General features: G+C 45.4%; 1 protein-coding gene across 3 annotated transcripts in view; it reads right to left on the bottom strand.

Annotated features, from left to right (window-relative positions):
* ANKRD52 (ankyrin repeat domain 52) overlaps positions 1–17,134 on the bottom strand; it is a 235,565-nt gene that overhangs the window by 194,490 nt on the left and 23,941 nt on the right. For all 3 annotated transcript variants that reach the window (XM_033937117.1, XM_033937118.1, XM_033937119.1), the window contains exons 5-10: positions 6,740–6,940; positions 6,355–6,442; positions 5,958–6,100; positions 4,832–5,044; positions 4,473–4,551; positions 2,802–2,916 (exon numbers count right to left, since the gene is read on the bottom strand). In XM_033937117.1, coding sequence (XP_033793008.1) covers positions 2,802–2,916; positions 4,473–4,551; positions 4,832–5,044; positions 5,958–6,100; positions 6,355–6,442; positions 6,740–6,940 — 839 coding nt within the window. The remainder of the gene's footprint in view (positions 1–2,801; positions 2,917–4,472; positions 4,552–4,831; positions 5,045–5,957; positions 6,101–6,354; positions 6,443–6,739; positions 6,941–17,134) is intronic.

Below are 17,134 nucleotides of genomic sequence, written 5' to 3'. Positions count from 1 at the left end.
TGGTGACAAAGGGCACCCTTGCCTCGTTCCCCTATGAATTTCAGAAAGTGGAGATAAAATTATTTTATTAGCATTCAAAACCAGACAAATAACCAGCCTGAATTCATTGACAGTTTGCTCATTCCGTATAACCCCTCTTAAGACTCATCGATCCTTGACTCGGAACCTTCTGTCAATTCCGTCCTTGAAACATATCAATACAATGAGATCAAACATCTTTACCGTAACCGCTCCACTCTATTCCTACCTATTTACGCGAAGAATCATTGCTAAATCAATTCAAAACAAAGCTAAAAACATTCTTATTTTGGATGCATTTGAAACCTAACTGTTCCTATAAGAGCAAGCCTATACCGATTTTCCCCGCAGCAACCCTTCCTAATGTTCTTCTCCTATCTGTAGCCTTTTCTCAGAATATTGTAATTCGCACCTTTCTATATTCTGTTCAAGTTTTAAACGTCTTTGAATGTATCAGCTACCCTAATAGATACTCTGTAATTTTAAGTTTGTATTTTAGTTAATGTATATTTTATGATTACTGTACACCGCTTTTGTGTTTTATGATTACTGTACACCACTTAGGCATAAGAACATAAGAAGTGCCATCTCCGGAACAGACCCTAGGTCCATCAAGTCCAGTGATCCGCACATGCGGAGGCCCCGCCAGGTGTACCCTGGCATAGTATTAGTCCCCATATCACTCTAAGCTTCTCATAAGAGATGTGCATCGAGCTTACCCTTACCTATGTCACCTTAAGCCACTCATAAGGAGATGTACATCTAACTTACCCTTAAACCCTAGAACGGTGGATTCCGCAATTACCTCTTCTGGGAGAGCATTCCAGATTTCTACCACTCGTTGCGTGAAGCAGAACTTCCTGATATTTGTCCTGAACTTGTCCCCCCTTAGCTTTAATCCTTGTCCATCCCTGTGGACCAACACAACCGGGGGTTTAATATGTCCATGCGGCATATGCAATAAAGCACTGCCCATAGATTTCTGAACAGGTCTATGAAAAATTTCCATGAGAATTTCGAACATCATAGTCCAATAGGGGGCCACTTTCGAGCAATCCCACCAAATGTGCAAAAACGTACCTCTTTGCCCACACTGCCACCAGCACAAGTCAGAGGTGTGCGAGTAAATACGGTACAAGCGAACTGGTGTAAGATACCACTCGTAGAGCATCTTATATCCATTTTCCACCAAAGAACTAGCAATTGATGGGCGCAGCAAGCGCTGAAAAAGAGTGGCCCACCATCGAGCAGGAAAAGTCCGCCCCAACAAAGTCTCCCAAACTTGAATATATTTAATTGGGGGGGGGGGGGCATTTTGGGAAGTAAGTGCCTTATAAAAGCGAGTAACACATCCCCAACCACAGCTGCACTCATGGCCCATTCCAACAAAATTAAGCTCCTTTTATTTCTTGTTTATTTTACTTTTTCTTTTTATATCTTTTCACAGCTAACCAGCTGAATCAAGAAAATAAGAAGACTCCACAGGCACTCTAAACTGTAGTCAGTGCCGGTATCGGTGGCAAGGCGTACAGTTGAGGCTCCTCTAGATTCAGAAAAATCTGGGGAGGAGGGGGAAGGGACTTGACCCTTCCGAGTGTGACCTCCCCACCCCCGAGGTCGGTAGGACCCCCAAGAGGGTCCCCCAAGCTCAGTCCGGAAAGACAAGGGACAAGAAAGATTCACTAACCAGATCCAACAGACCTTAACAAACCTCAGCACAGAAAAGGGCCGATGGTTGAAAAACATACTATTTTTTATTGTCCCTCCCGTCAGCACAGAAACACTGACTTTTGGCATCAGTACAAGTGGGCTGTGCAGTCCCTCTTACAGTCAGTCTTTTCTCAGTCTCCAGCAGGTGGAGTGGTCTGTGTGCCGGCATGTTGTATTCTTAAGTACAGCCAATTTAAAACAACCTCAACAATACAAATCTTGTCAGATTCGTTTTTCTCTCTTTTTTCACTCAAGGCTCCAAAAGAAAACCCCTTGTAACCACAGCACAATGATCCTCCCAGAAAAGAGGAGTGGTGCGGTGATGAGAGACCCAGGTGTAACATCCCAGGGGTATATGTGGCCCACACAAATCAACCCCACAGCCCAAATGCACAGTCAAGAGTCAGCAAAAGATAAAAGTTGGGGGGGGGGGGGGTTAAATTACCAAACAAATGTCCCAAAACAAGAACCCCAGGGTCTCCACATTCTAGACTTACTAGAGTAGCTGAGACTGCATATCCATCTGCTGGAGACTGAGATCATACTGGCTGGCTAAGAACTGCACAGGACTCTTATTCAGTTTCAAAGTCAGGTATTCTCAGTCTCCATCTGCTGGTAGGTGAGCATAACACAAGTATCTGGATTGATCTGGCATGCCTCTATGAAATATCTCCCCATCAAGGGAAGAGGGGACAGGACTGCAACAGGTTATCGCCACCTCAACAGTCACAGAAGCTCCTCAAAAATGGCTGTCCTCTGAACCTCTCCAGACAATGTCCTCCACCTGCTCAAGGCAAGGAAATACTGGCTATCTAGCTCAGTTATACCACTTATTATCCAATTATTACACCTCAAATAGAAGCAAAAAATATTTTTTAACTGCTGGCAGGAAGACAATCCATACATTAGGATTGTTTTAGCCGAAAGAAGAGGAAATAAAGTATATTTCATTTTGTTTTACATAAAACTTTTTAGTTAGCAAATACCTATACAGTACTTTCTGTTCTGCCTTCCATGGAACCAAATCCCTCCCTTTCTCTATCATATCCCATAAGCCTGCAGGAGAAGCTCACCTCGCAGTGTCAGCACCATTTGTCATCAAAGTACTAATTAGCAGCTCGTGACCATATCTAGCAGCGACGTGGAGAGGAGTATTGCCATATTTATCAGCACAGTCTATTTCACCACCTGAAAATAAAGAGTCTCCTTTACTCCACAAGTTCTAGGTCATAGCTCCCTTTTCTTGGGCTATGAAAAAGGAACAGGCAATTCACAAAGGAATCCAGAAAACAAGCTTCAGGTATTAAATCCTCCAGAACTAAACAGAGCAAAATCTTTCTTTCTGTTTGGTCTCTGTATCTGTTCACACTCTCTCCCACGTTGTGGAGCCAAATTTTAAACAAATTGCAGAAGCTGGCACCTTTTCGGTTGCCCTAGCTTAGCCCTTGAGGCGAGGGAGGGAGGCTCCAAGACCTGAATTTTGCTTTTGTCTACTTCATTGTTTATTTGCTTGTCTGCCTTGGATATTTCCTTTGTGAAAATTCTGGCTGTCTGCATTTTTGACAGTAGAGAATGACATGGGGAAAAATATTTGTCCCCATCACCGCCCCGTCCCTGCGACCACTGTCCCTGTCACTGCCCCATCCCCGCAACCACTGTCCTCACCACCTCCCCATCCCCACGACTACTATCCCCGCAGCATCCATACAAGCCTCAGTACTGCAATATTTAGCTTATTCCTTCCTTATAAATCAAAGTTCTGGCTGCTGAACTAGAGAAAGATGTTCAGCTGGCAGGGCTTTGTTTATAAATTTTTATCAACACAACTAATATACTACTTTATTCTAAAGCAAAAAAAAGAAAAGATATAGAAATTTTTTTTTTCTACCTTTGTTGTCTGGTTTCTGTTTTCCTCATTCAATTCCTTCTATCCATTGTCTGTCTTCTCTCTGTGTCTTCCATTTGCTATGTTACTGTGCCTCTCCCTTCACCCCCCCCTCAATTGGTCTGGCGCCCATCTTCATCCCTACATTCTCCCCATAGTCTGGCATCTCTTCTCCATTTCCCTGCCAGCGTCTTCTCCCCACTCTCGTCCCCATTTCCATTCCAGCATCTTCTCCCCACTCTCTCTTCCCTATTTCCCTTCAGTGTCTTCTCCCCACTATCTGTTCCCATTTCCCTTCAGTGTCTTCTCCCCACTATCTGTTCCCCATTTCCTTTCAGCGTCTGTTCCTCTCCACCACCACCCTTCCTTCTCACCAGCTCACCGCCCTTCAGCCCCCCCCCTCGCACTGTCTGAGCATCTCCCTCCCCCTTCGTGGTGTGTTAAGTTTAGAGTAACTAGTTCAAGCTGCCGGAGCCTGCATGTAGTCGCGTGCGTCTGTGGGTGGAAGCTTCTCCTCTGACGCAACCGTAGGTAACAGCCACCATGTCATTCTCTACTTGTAAGTTTCTTTTGCACTGAATAAACAGTTTATAAAAAAAATAAATCATCCAGAACTAGAGATCATATTTTCTCTCTACTCAGCATATTTATGACAAGGGACACATGTCATTAAATGTCAATTAAGTCAACATAGGACAGTTCACCCATGTTAAAAGTAATCCTGGATTTGCAGCTTTGTGCTTGCTTCAAGCACATCACTACAAACCCCATAATGCTCTGCAATACGGAGGAAACTATAAGACAAAAAGATGAAAAGGAAAAAACAAAACACCACATGTTGAACACTGATGCTTCTTACCATTTTGTATGAGGATTTGGGAACGTGTAAACCTCCCATGGATGGCAGCCATGTGCAGTGGACTCTTCCCTTCTTTACTCTATTAAGAAAGAACAAATGGAGTCTTCAAATGAGTGGCAGATTGCTCATCTCCACTTTCCAAGTCAGCTACCAATACCTGGAATGTCACTACTGTATGTAAAGTTGATGAGTTAGCTCACATTGGTCTTTTGGTGTTTAGACTACTGTATGAGAAGCATAGCAAGATATATTGTACAGTTGTGCTGAGGGGACAGACAAGACCATCAGAGACGAGGGAAAGTCATTTACTCAAGGATTTATGGAAGCAATGTGCACTGCCTCACAGCATCAGAACACACCTGGAAATTGACATCAGCTCCATTGTTTACCAGAAGCTCCAGGCACAGAGCCCCATTGGTGGAGACAGCTGCGAAGTGCAGAGGGGTAAAGCCCTTCTCATTGGGCTGATTGACATTGGCACCATAGTTAACAAGCTCGTTGGCCACAGCATCTTGACCCATGTAACAGGCTATGTGCAGCGCAGTGTTACCAAAGCTATTTGGCTCGTCGATCTAAAGCAAAGAGTTAAAGAAAGGGCTGTGAAGAGATTCTTAGGATGAAGGACAGAATATGCATCAGCAGTGCTCTGCCCTATGATGCCTGCAGAACATAAATCATAACAGCAGCACATTCTCTGTTTATTTTATCAGTTTTCTATACCACCTCTCCCTAAGGCAATTTACAACTGTCCTAATATAAAAACTGTACAATAGTTAATTAAAATATTTGAGTTATAGAAAAGCCTTGAACTACTGGAAAGCATAAGCTAAATCAAACATTGATAAAAAAAACAAAGTGACCCTGAATAACCAGGCTTTATAATGGCTATGAATTGCAAGGGAATTGTCAAATGTCTTAGTACAACTGGAATCTGATTTCAAAGGGTTGGACCTCTATAGGTGGAGGTCTTCACTCTCTCCACTGGTTCACACCTACGGGGAGATATGATTGAAACATATAAGTACATCACGGGACACATCGAGTCAGAAGATGATATCTTCTGGCTCATGGGACCCTCGACCACCAGAGGGCATCCGCTGAAAATCAGGGGAGGGAAGTTTCATGGCGACTCCAGGAAGTACTTCTTCACCGAAAGAGTAGTGGATCATTGGAACAGACTCCCACTCCAGGTGATAAAGGCCAGCAGCGTGACGGATTTTAAGAGAAAATGGGATACTCACGTGGGATCTTTAAGGGAGTAAATTCAGGGGAGGGGATACTTGGAATGGGCAGACTTGGTGGGCTATAGCCCTTTTCTGCTGCTTTTTTCTATGTTTCTACTAATATGGGAACAGAGATAGGAAGGAGCTTAGCCTGAGCAATCTTGTACAAGAAGATTATTAAACTTAATCTGTTGTAAAATGACATAACCATTAACATTTTAAACACAGGTTTGATGTATTCATACCATAGCTGCCTTCTCACCTCAACACCTAGCCTCAGCAGATGCTTCACAATGTCAAGCTGCCCACTAGCAGCGGCCGAGTGGAGTGGGGTGTAACCCCTTTTATCCTTAGACAAAGCATCTGCTCCACGAGCCAACAGCAGCTTCAGAATTTCCAAGTGCCCTGGGAAGTAGGAGGGGAAAGGAAAACATTAAACAAGAGAAAAAAGTGCTGCATACACCAAGACTACATTCCCCCTCTATCTCTATACAATCCTCATAAACCAGTGGATACCAGCAACACCAGCCTATATCATATATTCTCCTCCTCACTCTAGACTTGCGCCACTACCCACATTTCGCATGGGCCATGGCCCTCATACGGGACCCAAGGTAGTTAATCGTGTAAAATAGCCTACCTCTCCTCACGTGCCTTACCCAGGAAAGCTGCCCAATGTATCGGCTGCCGCTCCTTCTTATCACAAATATTTAGATTGGCCCCTTTGTTTAACAGCAGGACCACCATCTGGGCATTTGGGGATGGGGAGAGTGAGAATAGAAAAGATGGTATAAGAAAAGAAAGAAAAAAAAGGTCAGGAGCACATTCATCTGACAAAAAGGATACAAATGCTCAAAGAGCAAGCCAAAAAAAAAATCCCTGCATCCCAATTTCAACTCCAAGCATCTTTCATAATTAATGAAAGCATGAAGTTCCTTATCACATTATAGGGCTTAAGGCCCACCGTCATCCTTTGTATCCAACAAAGGCTTCAGTCCTCTTGGTTACCTATAGCCTGCCCTGGGACCCTGCATTGTGGCTCACCTCAGTGTGGCCGCTGTGCACGGCATGATGCAATGCCGTGCGGCCTGTGCGATCCGCCACGTTCACGCTATTCAATAACGGTGTCAGTGCCTCCGCACACTTGGTGGCTCGGTTGGCAGCAGCAATATGCAGCGGTGTCTGCCAGTATTTGTCACGGGCGTTCACATCTGCAGAGTGCTTCAGAAGGCAGTTGACCGCTTTCTGCAAGAGAAATGGTGCCCGCACAGAGCCGGCACCAGGGTTGGTTAGACTTACTGAATGGAAATAAGCCAGACTATTCCTGCCAGAGAGACTTTCCCCATTGCTGTCTCTACATGGTTTATCACACTCATGCCACAGTATGTGGGAGATTATCTCAAGCTGTTCACTGTGAGGGACAAAGCAACACCTATATGGCAGGCATCGAGGAATTAACAGTCCAACAGGCTAAGAAAGGATTCAAATACTGCTTCATTCACTGATACTCCTTGTGACCTTAGACAAGTCACTTCACCCTCCATCGCCTTGGGTGCAATTTATTTATTTTTATTTTTTAAATCTTTATTCGTTTTCAAATATTACAGCAAGTGTATAATAATCAATCATAAAAATTTTAACAAATCACTTGACAATCTTAAAATATATAAATATAAAAGAATCCCTTCCCACCCACCCATATATTAATAATAAACAATTAGCAATTATTGTCTTTCCCACTCCCAGCCCCTATATCTTATCTAATACTAAGGTGTTTAAGATTTCTGATCATTAGAATAAATAATCAATGGCTCCCAAATCCTGCCTTGGGTGCAATTTAGATTGTTAAGTCCTCTGGCAACTTTCTGGAGCTAGGGTTTCTGCATTATTTTATACGATTCCATTGTTATGGAATAAACTGCCAAGTTATCATTGCATTTGCTAGATGTTTAAAGCATGCCAGAAATTATTTTTTTAAGCTTACATTTCTCAAAAGGTTCAAGATGAGTTACATTCCGGTACAACAGGTATTCCCTGTCCCTAGAAAGCTTACTATCTAAGTATGTACCTGAGGAAATGGAGGATTATGTGATTTACCCGAGACAACAAGCATCATTATCAGACTGAGTAAAGAAGAAAGCCCTGCTGTGCCTGACATATGAATTGTTGTCTCTATATTACTGATATTATTGCTATTATTTTTATCCTTACAGTTGCTTTATATTTGAAGTTTTATGACATTTTTATGTAATCTGCCCTATGCACATTCAAAAAGGACAAATTAAATATTGAGATAAATGAAAAGGGAAGGAAACATGAGGACAGGGAAATAACTCATGAACCCAAATACAACTTGCCTTAAAACTTGACCAAAAAGAAATTAAATCTCAAATCCAAATTTTCCTCACCCATTTTTAATTTGTCATCCAGCAAACTTCTATCTTGCCCTTTCATTTAGTAGTGGGTAAGGCGGCCTCCTAAAGACTCAGTGAATAGATGGGAGAGGTACAAAGTAGCTAAGCAACATTCGTACCACAATCAACCCTTGCTAAAAGCCATTTTTGTACTAAAGGGATGGAAGGATTAAAAGCATCTCAGCCATACACTGATGTCTACTGGAGGGTGTAATAAGGAGTCCCTTTTCATTATGAAGAAATGGAATGTGGAACTTATGCTTAATCTCAACAAGGCAATCTTGTTTGAGATTTGGCACACTGTACACCAAACAGATTTGCTTCAGGAAGACAGATCTCATCTTTAGGCTACTATCCCTCATACTTTCTGACACTTCAGAACACTAAATCCCCATGCTGGAAGAGATAAGAAAATTATATGGGACCCATCTGAAAGTGTAACAGAACTGTCCTCTGCAGAGATTCTGGATGCCAAGTTTTTCTTGAATCTTTTGGGTCATAGGGCAGCTGGTAGATCTGAGCCCTGAGTTAGTACAGTTGGGGCTCTGGAGAGATAAGACACCATGGACATGCGAGAACTGATGAAAGTGATTAGCTAAGCAGAATTTTTAAAAGGTCTGGATAATTTCCTAAAAAGAAAGTCCATAAGCCATTATTAAGAGGGCTTGGGGGAATCCACTGCTTATTCCTAAGTTAAGCAGCATAATTCTGTTTTACTCCTGGATAGTGGGCTTGATGGATTTTTGGTCTGTCCCAGTATGGGAATTCTTATGGCTCTTAAATGGTGCCCCAAATGATGTTGGCTGCCATATTTCCACTAGCTATCAAGTTCTCTTATTGACTCATCAGCAAGCCAAGATTCTTGAAATCTCCAATTCTGAAGACTAGCCTTTTCTCTTAAGACAAACTAATGCTAGATATGATAAAATCCAGTGCAGACTCTGGGACAAATTGATGGATATAAATATAGATCTCTGTCAAAGGGAATTTTGAACTGGTCGCCAAGTTACCTAAATGAGCACAATATGTTCCTGTTTGGAGGACTCTATGTAATACTGGAGAAGTAAGAGTGTGACGAAAATACCTTGAAAGATTTATGCAAGTTAATTAATAGCTTAGAGAGATACATCTCAAAAGTCTTATCCGTGGGACTGAATTAATGTGCACATACACATACTATATTCTCACTGTCAACTGCTTAACGTGAACTGTTGTCACAGCACAGATGGAAAAATTAGATTTTACCTGCTAATTTTCTTTCCTTTAGTCATTCCAGACTGGCTAGTCCAGGGGTTCTTAACATCTATATTCACTATACTAGTGATGTTATATTCACCGGTACTAGTGATGTTTCTCGCAGATAACAATAGATGTAGTAGTAGTAGTAGTAGATCTGTTTTAATTTGCACAAGAGGATTGTATTTCATAATTATAATGAGTAGCCATTACTTTTTGCATAAAAAAGGAGTGTTTTTTTTGGTTTTTTTTTTTAGATTATTTACTTTAAAGTTTAATAATACTTTGTGTATGTCATATATGTATGAGACAATCAAATGGAGAAACACTAGCTAGGACTTCAGAACGAGACTTGGGAGTAATCATCAGTGCAGACATCAAGGCTGCCAAACAAGTAGAGAAGGCCTCATCCAAGGCAAGGCAAATGATGGGATGTATCAGTAGAAGCTTCATCAGCCGTAAACCTGAAGTCATAATGCCACTATACAGAACCATGGTGACACCTCATCTGGAATACTGTGTGCAATTCTGGAGGCCACATTACCATAAAGACGTGCTTAGAGTTGAGTCGGTTTAACGGATGGCCACTAGGATGATCTCCGGGCTTAAGGGTCTCTCGTACAAAGAAAGACTAAACAAATTGCAGCTCTACACTCTAGAGGAACGCAGGGAAAGGGGGGACATGATTGAGACATTTAAATACATCACGGGACATGTCGAGGTGGAAGACAACATCTTCTTTCCCAAAGGACCCTCGGTCACAAGGGGCCACCCGCTCAAACTCAGAGGAGGGAAATTTTAATGGTGACACCAGGAAGTATTTCTTCACAGAAAGGGTAGTAAATCACTGGAACAAACTTCCAATGCAGGTGATCAAGGCCACCAGCGTGCTTGACTTTAAGAATAAATGGGACATACACGTGGGATCCCTACGAGGGTAGGTCATTAGCACTCAGACTTAATGGGGTGGGTCAGAAGAGTGGGCAGACTTGATGGGCTATAGCCCTTTTCTGCCGTCATCTTTCTATGTTTCTATATTATATTCATTGTATGCAAATTTTGTGTTTATGTGAATATTTCTGGGGAAGGGGGATCCATAGCTTTCAGCAGATTCTTAAAGAGGTCCATGACTCAAAAAAGGTTATGAATCACTGGTCTAGTTGCAGGTTATGCTTGCCTACCAGCAGATGGAGACTGTGGGGAGAGTGTGGTGCAGTGGTTAAAGCTACAGCCTCAGCACCCTGAGGATGTGGGTTCAAACCCACGCTGCTCCTTGTGACCCTGGGCAAGTCACTTAATCCTCCCATTGCCCCAGGTACGTTAGATAGATTGTGAGCCTGCTGGGACAGAGAGGGAAAAACTGCTCGAGTACCTGAATAAATGCAAGTAAACCGCTCTGAGCTCCCCTGGGAGAATGGTATAAAAACTAAATAAATAAATTAAATAAAATTTATTTAGCAGATTTTCTAGCCCATCCTCCCAAAAGAGCCCAGAATGGGTTACAAGTTTACATACAAGCAGACATACATAACAGTGGTTAACGACATGGTAGGCGTATTCTTTATAGAGTAGCGAGACACAGCCCTACTTTGAAGGGGCTAGATGTTTGGTTAGCAGGAAGCATGCTTGGATAGTGACTAGATGGGTTCAGTCCTCATATACAGCAACAGTAAGATAATTCCCATATACTGCATGGAAGATTGAATATATGTTTTGGAAACTAAGTACAGTAGTATGACAATTGATAAGGCACATGGAGGAGCATAATCAAAAGAAACATCTAAGTCCGTTTTGGGCCTAAATCGCTAGTCGCTCAAAGTTGGACATGGGAAAAGGTCCATTTTCAAAAAATACGTCCAACATTTTTTTCCCCCAAAAATCGTCTAACTGTCCGTCCAGCCGTCTGATCGTCCAGACCGCTAAGTCCTCCATCTTTATACTCCATTTTCATCCCAAAATTCATCCAAGTCAAAAACGCCTAGAAAAAGACCTTTTAGGTGTGGGAGGGGCCAGAAAAGTGATGGACTGGACACCCAGACATGGCACCAGAGTAGTGGGGTAAACTTCACAAAAAGGGTGCCACATAAACATCTCACTACAACTCCCTTATAGGTCATGGTGAGCCCCCCAAAACGCCCCAGAACCTACTAGACCCACTTAACTACCACCCCAATAGCCCTTATACTGCAGGTGCCACTTATATGGCAGTACAAAAGGGTTTGGGGTTTTTTGTGGGTGCACATATTTCACCATGAATGCAGTGATTAGAGTGGTTTATGGCCTGGGTCCTCCTCTCCATGGTTCACTAACCCACCCCCAAGACCACTTAAGCCACCTCTGTGCAGCTCTACTAGGCTTTTCTATGTCAGACTGCCAGGTGCTGATGTTCTGTAGGCAGATATGTAAAGTTTTTATTATGATTTTTTATGAGGGGGGGGGTCAGTGATCACTGGGGCAGTGTGTGGGGGTCTGTACTTTGTGTCTGCAGTGCTTATCTGGTCACTTTGGATACCTTCTGTGGACTTAGACCTGGTTTTAGATGGCCTAAGTCACAACGTTCAAGTTCCGTCTAGGCAGTGTTGTAAAACTTTCGGTTATACATGCAGTACGACTAAGTCTAGTTCGGCCCACGTCCCACCCAAATCTCACCCTCACCATTCCTCCTAAAACGTCCCTTTTAGCTCTGGGCGTACTGCAGCACTATGAAGGCCTAAGTCATTTTTAGATATGTCTAAAACCTGATTCGATTATCAGCACTTAGACGACTTGTCTCACTGATTATCTAAGTGCCGATTTAGGCCGATTTTTAGATGTATTTCCGTTTTGATTATAAGCTCCTCAACAATAAGGCCGAACTACTAAATGAATACTTCTGCTCGGTCTTCACCTGTGAGGCGCCTGGATCCGGTCCACAGTTACAGACAAGGGAAAACCAGAAAGACCCGTTTCAAGACTTTAAGTTTACGTCCAGTAGCGTCTACTCCGAACTTTCAAGACTCAAAGTGAACAAAGCCATGGGACCAGACAACCTACACCCCAGGGTGCTCAGAGAGTTGAGTGAAGTCTTGGCGGAACCATTATCAGTGCTCTTCAATCTTTCCCTAAGCATGGGAAGAGTCCTCTTGGAATGGAAAACAGCTAACGTTATTCCACTCCACAAAAAGGGCAGCAGGACAGAGACGGTGAATTACAGACCGGTGAGTCTCACATCCATAGTGAGCAAACTCATGGAAACACTGATCAAACAGAAATGTGATACAATCCTGGATGAGGAAGATCTACGTGATCCACATCAACACGGATTTACCAAGGGCAGGTCCTGCCAATCAAATCTGATTAGCTTCTTCGACTGGATAACAAGGCAACTAGATGCCGGGGAGTCCCTAGACTTAGTGTATTTGGACTTCAGCAAAGCCTTTGATAGCGTCCCACACCGCAGATTGTTGAACAAGCTGAAATCGCTGGGATTAGGGGAAACACTAACTGCATGGGTTAAGGATTGGCTGAACGGTAGACTTCAGAGGGTGATAGTAAATGGTACCCCATCTAAAACATCGGATGTGACCAGCGGAGTGCCACAAGGCTCGGTCTTGGGCCCAATCCTATTCAACATATTCATAAGTGATATGACCCAAGGGCTTAGAGGAAAAATATCATTGTTTGCCGACGACGCCAAACTGTGCAACATAGTAGGTAAAGCACAGTTACTTACCGTAACAGGTGTTATCCAGGGACAGCAGGCAGATATTCTTTACGCATGGGTGACGTCACCGACGGAGCCCTCGGTACGGACCTTTTTAACTAGAAAGTTCTAGTTGGCCGCACCGCGCGTGCGCGAGTGCCTTCCCGCCCGACGGAGGAGTGCGTGGTCCCCAGTTAGGATAAGCCAGCTAAGAAGCCAACCCGGGGAGGTGGGTGGGACGTAAGAATATCTGCCTGCTGTCCCTGGATAACACCTGTTACGGTAAGTAACTGTGCTTTATCCCAGGACAAGCAGGCAGCATATTCTTTACGCATGGGTGACCTCCAAGCTAACAAAGAGGGAGGAGGGATGGTTGGCCATTAGGAAAATAAATTTTGTAACACAGATTGGCCGAAGTGTCCATCCCGTCTGGAGAAGGCATCCAGACAGTAGTGAACGTGTGAACTGAGGACCAAGTGGCCGCCTTGCAGATTTCCTCGATGGGCGTGGAACGGAGGAAAGCCACAGAAGCAGCCATAGCTCGGACTCTGTGTGCCGTGACAGCACCTTCCAGTGAGAGACCGGCCCGAGCATAACAGAACGCAATACAGGCAGCAAGCCAATTGGAAAGCGTCCGTTTGGAGACAGGACGACCTAGGCGGTTAGGGTCGAATGACAAAAAGAGCTGAGGCGATGAGCGGTGAGCCCTGGTACGGTCAAGGTAGTAGGCAAGGGCACGCTTACAATCCAGCGTGTGCAGTGCCTGTTCCCCAGGATGAGAATGGGGTTTAGGGAAAAAGACGGGCAACACAATGGACTGGTTGAGGTGAAAAGCTGAGACCACCTTTGGAAGGAATTTGGGATGGGTACGAAGGACCACCTTGTCATGGTGAAAAACAGTGAATGGTGGATCGGCGACCAGTGCATGCAGTTCGCTAACCCTCCTGTCAGAGGTGATGGCAATTAGGAAAAGCACCTTCCAGGTAAGAAATTTGAGCGAAGTTGTGGCAAGAGGCTCAAACGGAGGTTTCATGAGTGCTGATAAAACCACATTTAGGTCCCAGACGACAGGAGGAGGCTTCAGAGGTGGTTTGACATTGAAGAGACCTCTCATGAACCGGGAAACCAGTGGATGAGCCGTGAGAGGTTTTCCGAGGATAGGCTCGTGAAACGCAGTGATGGCACTGAGGTGGACTCTGATGGAGGTAGATTTGAGGCCAGCATTGGACAGTGAGAGCAAATAGTCCAGTACAGATTCCACCGCTAAAGAGGTGGGATCATGATGATGCCGTAGACACCACGAGGAGAACCTGGTCCACTTCTGATGGTAACATTGGAGGGTGGCCGGTTTCCTTGAGGCGTCCAAAATGAGACGGACAGGCTGAGATAGATTCTCTGGAGAGGTCAGCCCAAGAGAAACCAAGCTGTCAGGTGGAGCGAAGACAGATTGGGATGTAGTAGAGATTGATGCTGCTGTGTAAGTAGAGTAGGAAACACAGGAAGAGGAATGGGCTCCCTGGAGCTGAGTTGGAGCAGGAGGGAGAACCAGTGTTGTCGAGGCCACCGAGGGGCGATGAGAATCATGGTGGCCCTGTCCTTGCGGAGTTTGGACAAGGTCCGCAACATCAGAGGAAGGCATACAGGAACCGATCTCTCCAATCGAGCAGGAATGCATCTGGGGCCAGACGATGAGGAGAGAAGAGTCTGGAACAGAATTGGGGCAGCTGATGATTGTGAGGTGCTGCAAAGAGGTCCACCTGCGGAGTGCCCCAGCGAGCAAAAATGGAGTGGAGTGTTGGGGGGTCCAGCGTCCACTCGTGAGGTTGAAGGATGCGGCTGAGATTGTCGGCCAGAGAATTCTGTTCGCCCTGGATATAGACAGCCTTGAGGAAGAGATTGCGGGCCGTGGCCCAGGTCCAGATGCGTAGAGCCTCCAAACAAAGGAGGCGAGATCCGGTGCCGCCTTGCTTGTTTATGTAGTACATGGCGACTTGATTGTCTGTGCATAGGAGAAGAACCTGAGGACAGAGAAGATGCTGGAAAGCCTTGAGGGCGTAGAACATGGCTCTGAGTTCCAGGAAATTGATGTGATGTTGACACTCCTGTGGGGTCCAAAGTCCCTGGGTGCGGAGATCTCCTAGGTGGGCTCCCCACGCATAGGGGGAGGCATCTGTGGTGATGATCATGGAGTGAGGGGGCAGATGAAAGAGCAGACCCCTGGAAAGATTTGAGGAGTTCAACCACCATTGGAGAGATTGCTGAAGAGATGATGTCACAGAGATGGGATGAGAAAGAAGATCCGTAGTCTGTGACCATTGGTTGGCGAGAGTCCATCGAGGTGTGCGGAGGTGGAGACGTGCCAGAGGAAGGACATGTACTGTCGAGGCCATGTGACCCAGGAGGACCATCATCCGTCGGGCAGGAATGGAAGGATGCCTGAGGACCTGACGACAGAGATGGAGTAGGGTCCACTGACGATCGGAGGGAAGAAAAGCCCTCATTAGAGTGGTGTCCAGAACAGCTCCAATGAATTGAAGTCGCTGGGTGGGAAGCAGATGCGACTTGGGGTAGTTGATCTCGAACCCCAGGAGGTGGAGGAGAGAGATGGTGTGATGAGTAGCCTGTAGCACAAGTTGAGACGTAGGTGCTTTCACCAACCAATCGTCCAAGTAGGGGAACACCTGGAGGTTGTGAGACCTGAGGAAGGCCGCTACTACTATAAGGCACTTGGTGAATACCCTGGGTGATGAAGCGAGGCCAAACGGTAGCACCTTGTACTGATAGTGGCGGTGTAGTACCTGGAAACGCAGATAGCGGCGAGAATTCGGATTGATGGAGATGTGAGTGTAGGCCTCCTTGAGGTCCAGGGAACATAGCCAGTCGTGTTGAGAGAGAAGAGGGTAAAGCGTGGCAAGGGAGAGCATTCTGAACTTCTCCTTGACCAGACACTTGTTGAGGTCTCTGAGATCGAGAATGGGACGGAGGTCTCCCGTCTTTTTGGGTACCAGGAAGTAGCGGGAGTAGAATCCCTGACCCCTTTGTTCTGGAGGTACTTCTTCGATGGCATTGAAAAGGAGGAGGGATTGAACTTCCCTCAGGAGGAGGGGGGTTTGAGATGAGTGTGAAGCAGACTCTACGGGAGGGTTGTCCGGTGGAAGAGTCTGGAAGTTGAGAGAGTAGCCGTGGTGGATGATGTTGAGGACCCACTGGTCCGATGTTATGACCTCCCAACGGCTGAAGAATATGCGGAGACGACCTCCGATTGGTTGTGGAAGAGGTAGCAAAGGCGGAAGACTGGCTATGCCCTGGAGAGAAGAGTCAAAAGGGCTGAGAAGGCTTTGCAGGTTGAAGAGGCTTGTTGGTTTGATTGGGCTGAGAACGAGCCTGGGCATGGTGTTGTTGCTGACGGGGCCGCCGAGGTTGTTGAGAAGGCGGATTGAGTGGCCTGGCTGAGAACCTGCGCTGATAGGAGGATTGAGGTCTGTAAGGTCGTGCAGGTGGAGCCTTTTTCTTCGGCTTAATCAGGGTGTCCCACCTGGTTTCATGGGCCGAGAGTTTCTGGGTGGTGGAATCCAGGGACTCTCCAAAAAGCTCATCCCCAAGACAGGGGGCGTTGGCCAGACGATCCTGGTGGTTGATGTCCAGGTCTGAGACTCTCAGCCAGGCCAGGCGGCGCATGGCTACGGCCATGGCAGAGGCACGGGAGGTGAGCTCGAATGAATCGTATATCGAGCGGACCATAAACTTTCGCAACTGGAGGAGGCCAGAGATGTGTTGCTGAAAAAGTGGAACCTTGCGCTCCGGGAGGTATTTTTGGAGGGCGGACAGCTGCTGAACCAAATGTTTCATGTAAAATGAAAAATGGAATGAATAATTGTTCGCCCTGTTGGCCAGCATGGCATTCTGGTAGAGCCTCTTGCCAAACTTGTCCATGGTCTTACCCTCTCTGCCAGGAGGGGTAGAGGCATAGACACTGGAGCCCTGAGTCTTTTTTAAGGTGGATTCAACAAGAAGGGACTCATGGGGCAATTGAGACTTGTCGAACCCTGGAATAGGGATTACACGATAGAGGTTGTCCAGTTTACGGGGGGCCCCGGTACCGTAAGG

Source organism: Geotrypetes seraphini, chromosome 3 (genome assembly GCF_902459505.1).
Source record: "Geotrypetes seraphini chromosome 3, aGeoSer1.1, whole genome shotgun sequence".
NCBI classification, from domain to species: domain Eukaryota; kingdom Metazoa; phylum Chordata; class Amphibia; order Gymnophiona; family Dermophiidae; genus Geotrypetes; species Geotrypetes seraphini.
Note: the sequence above shows the minus strand (reverse complement) of the source record. Positions and strands in the feature narration are given on the sequence as shown.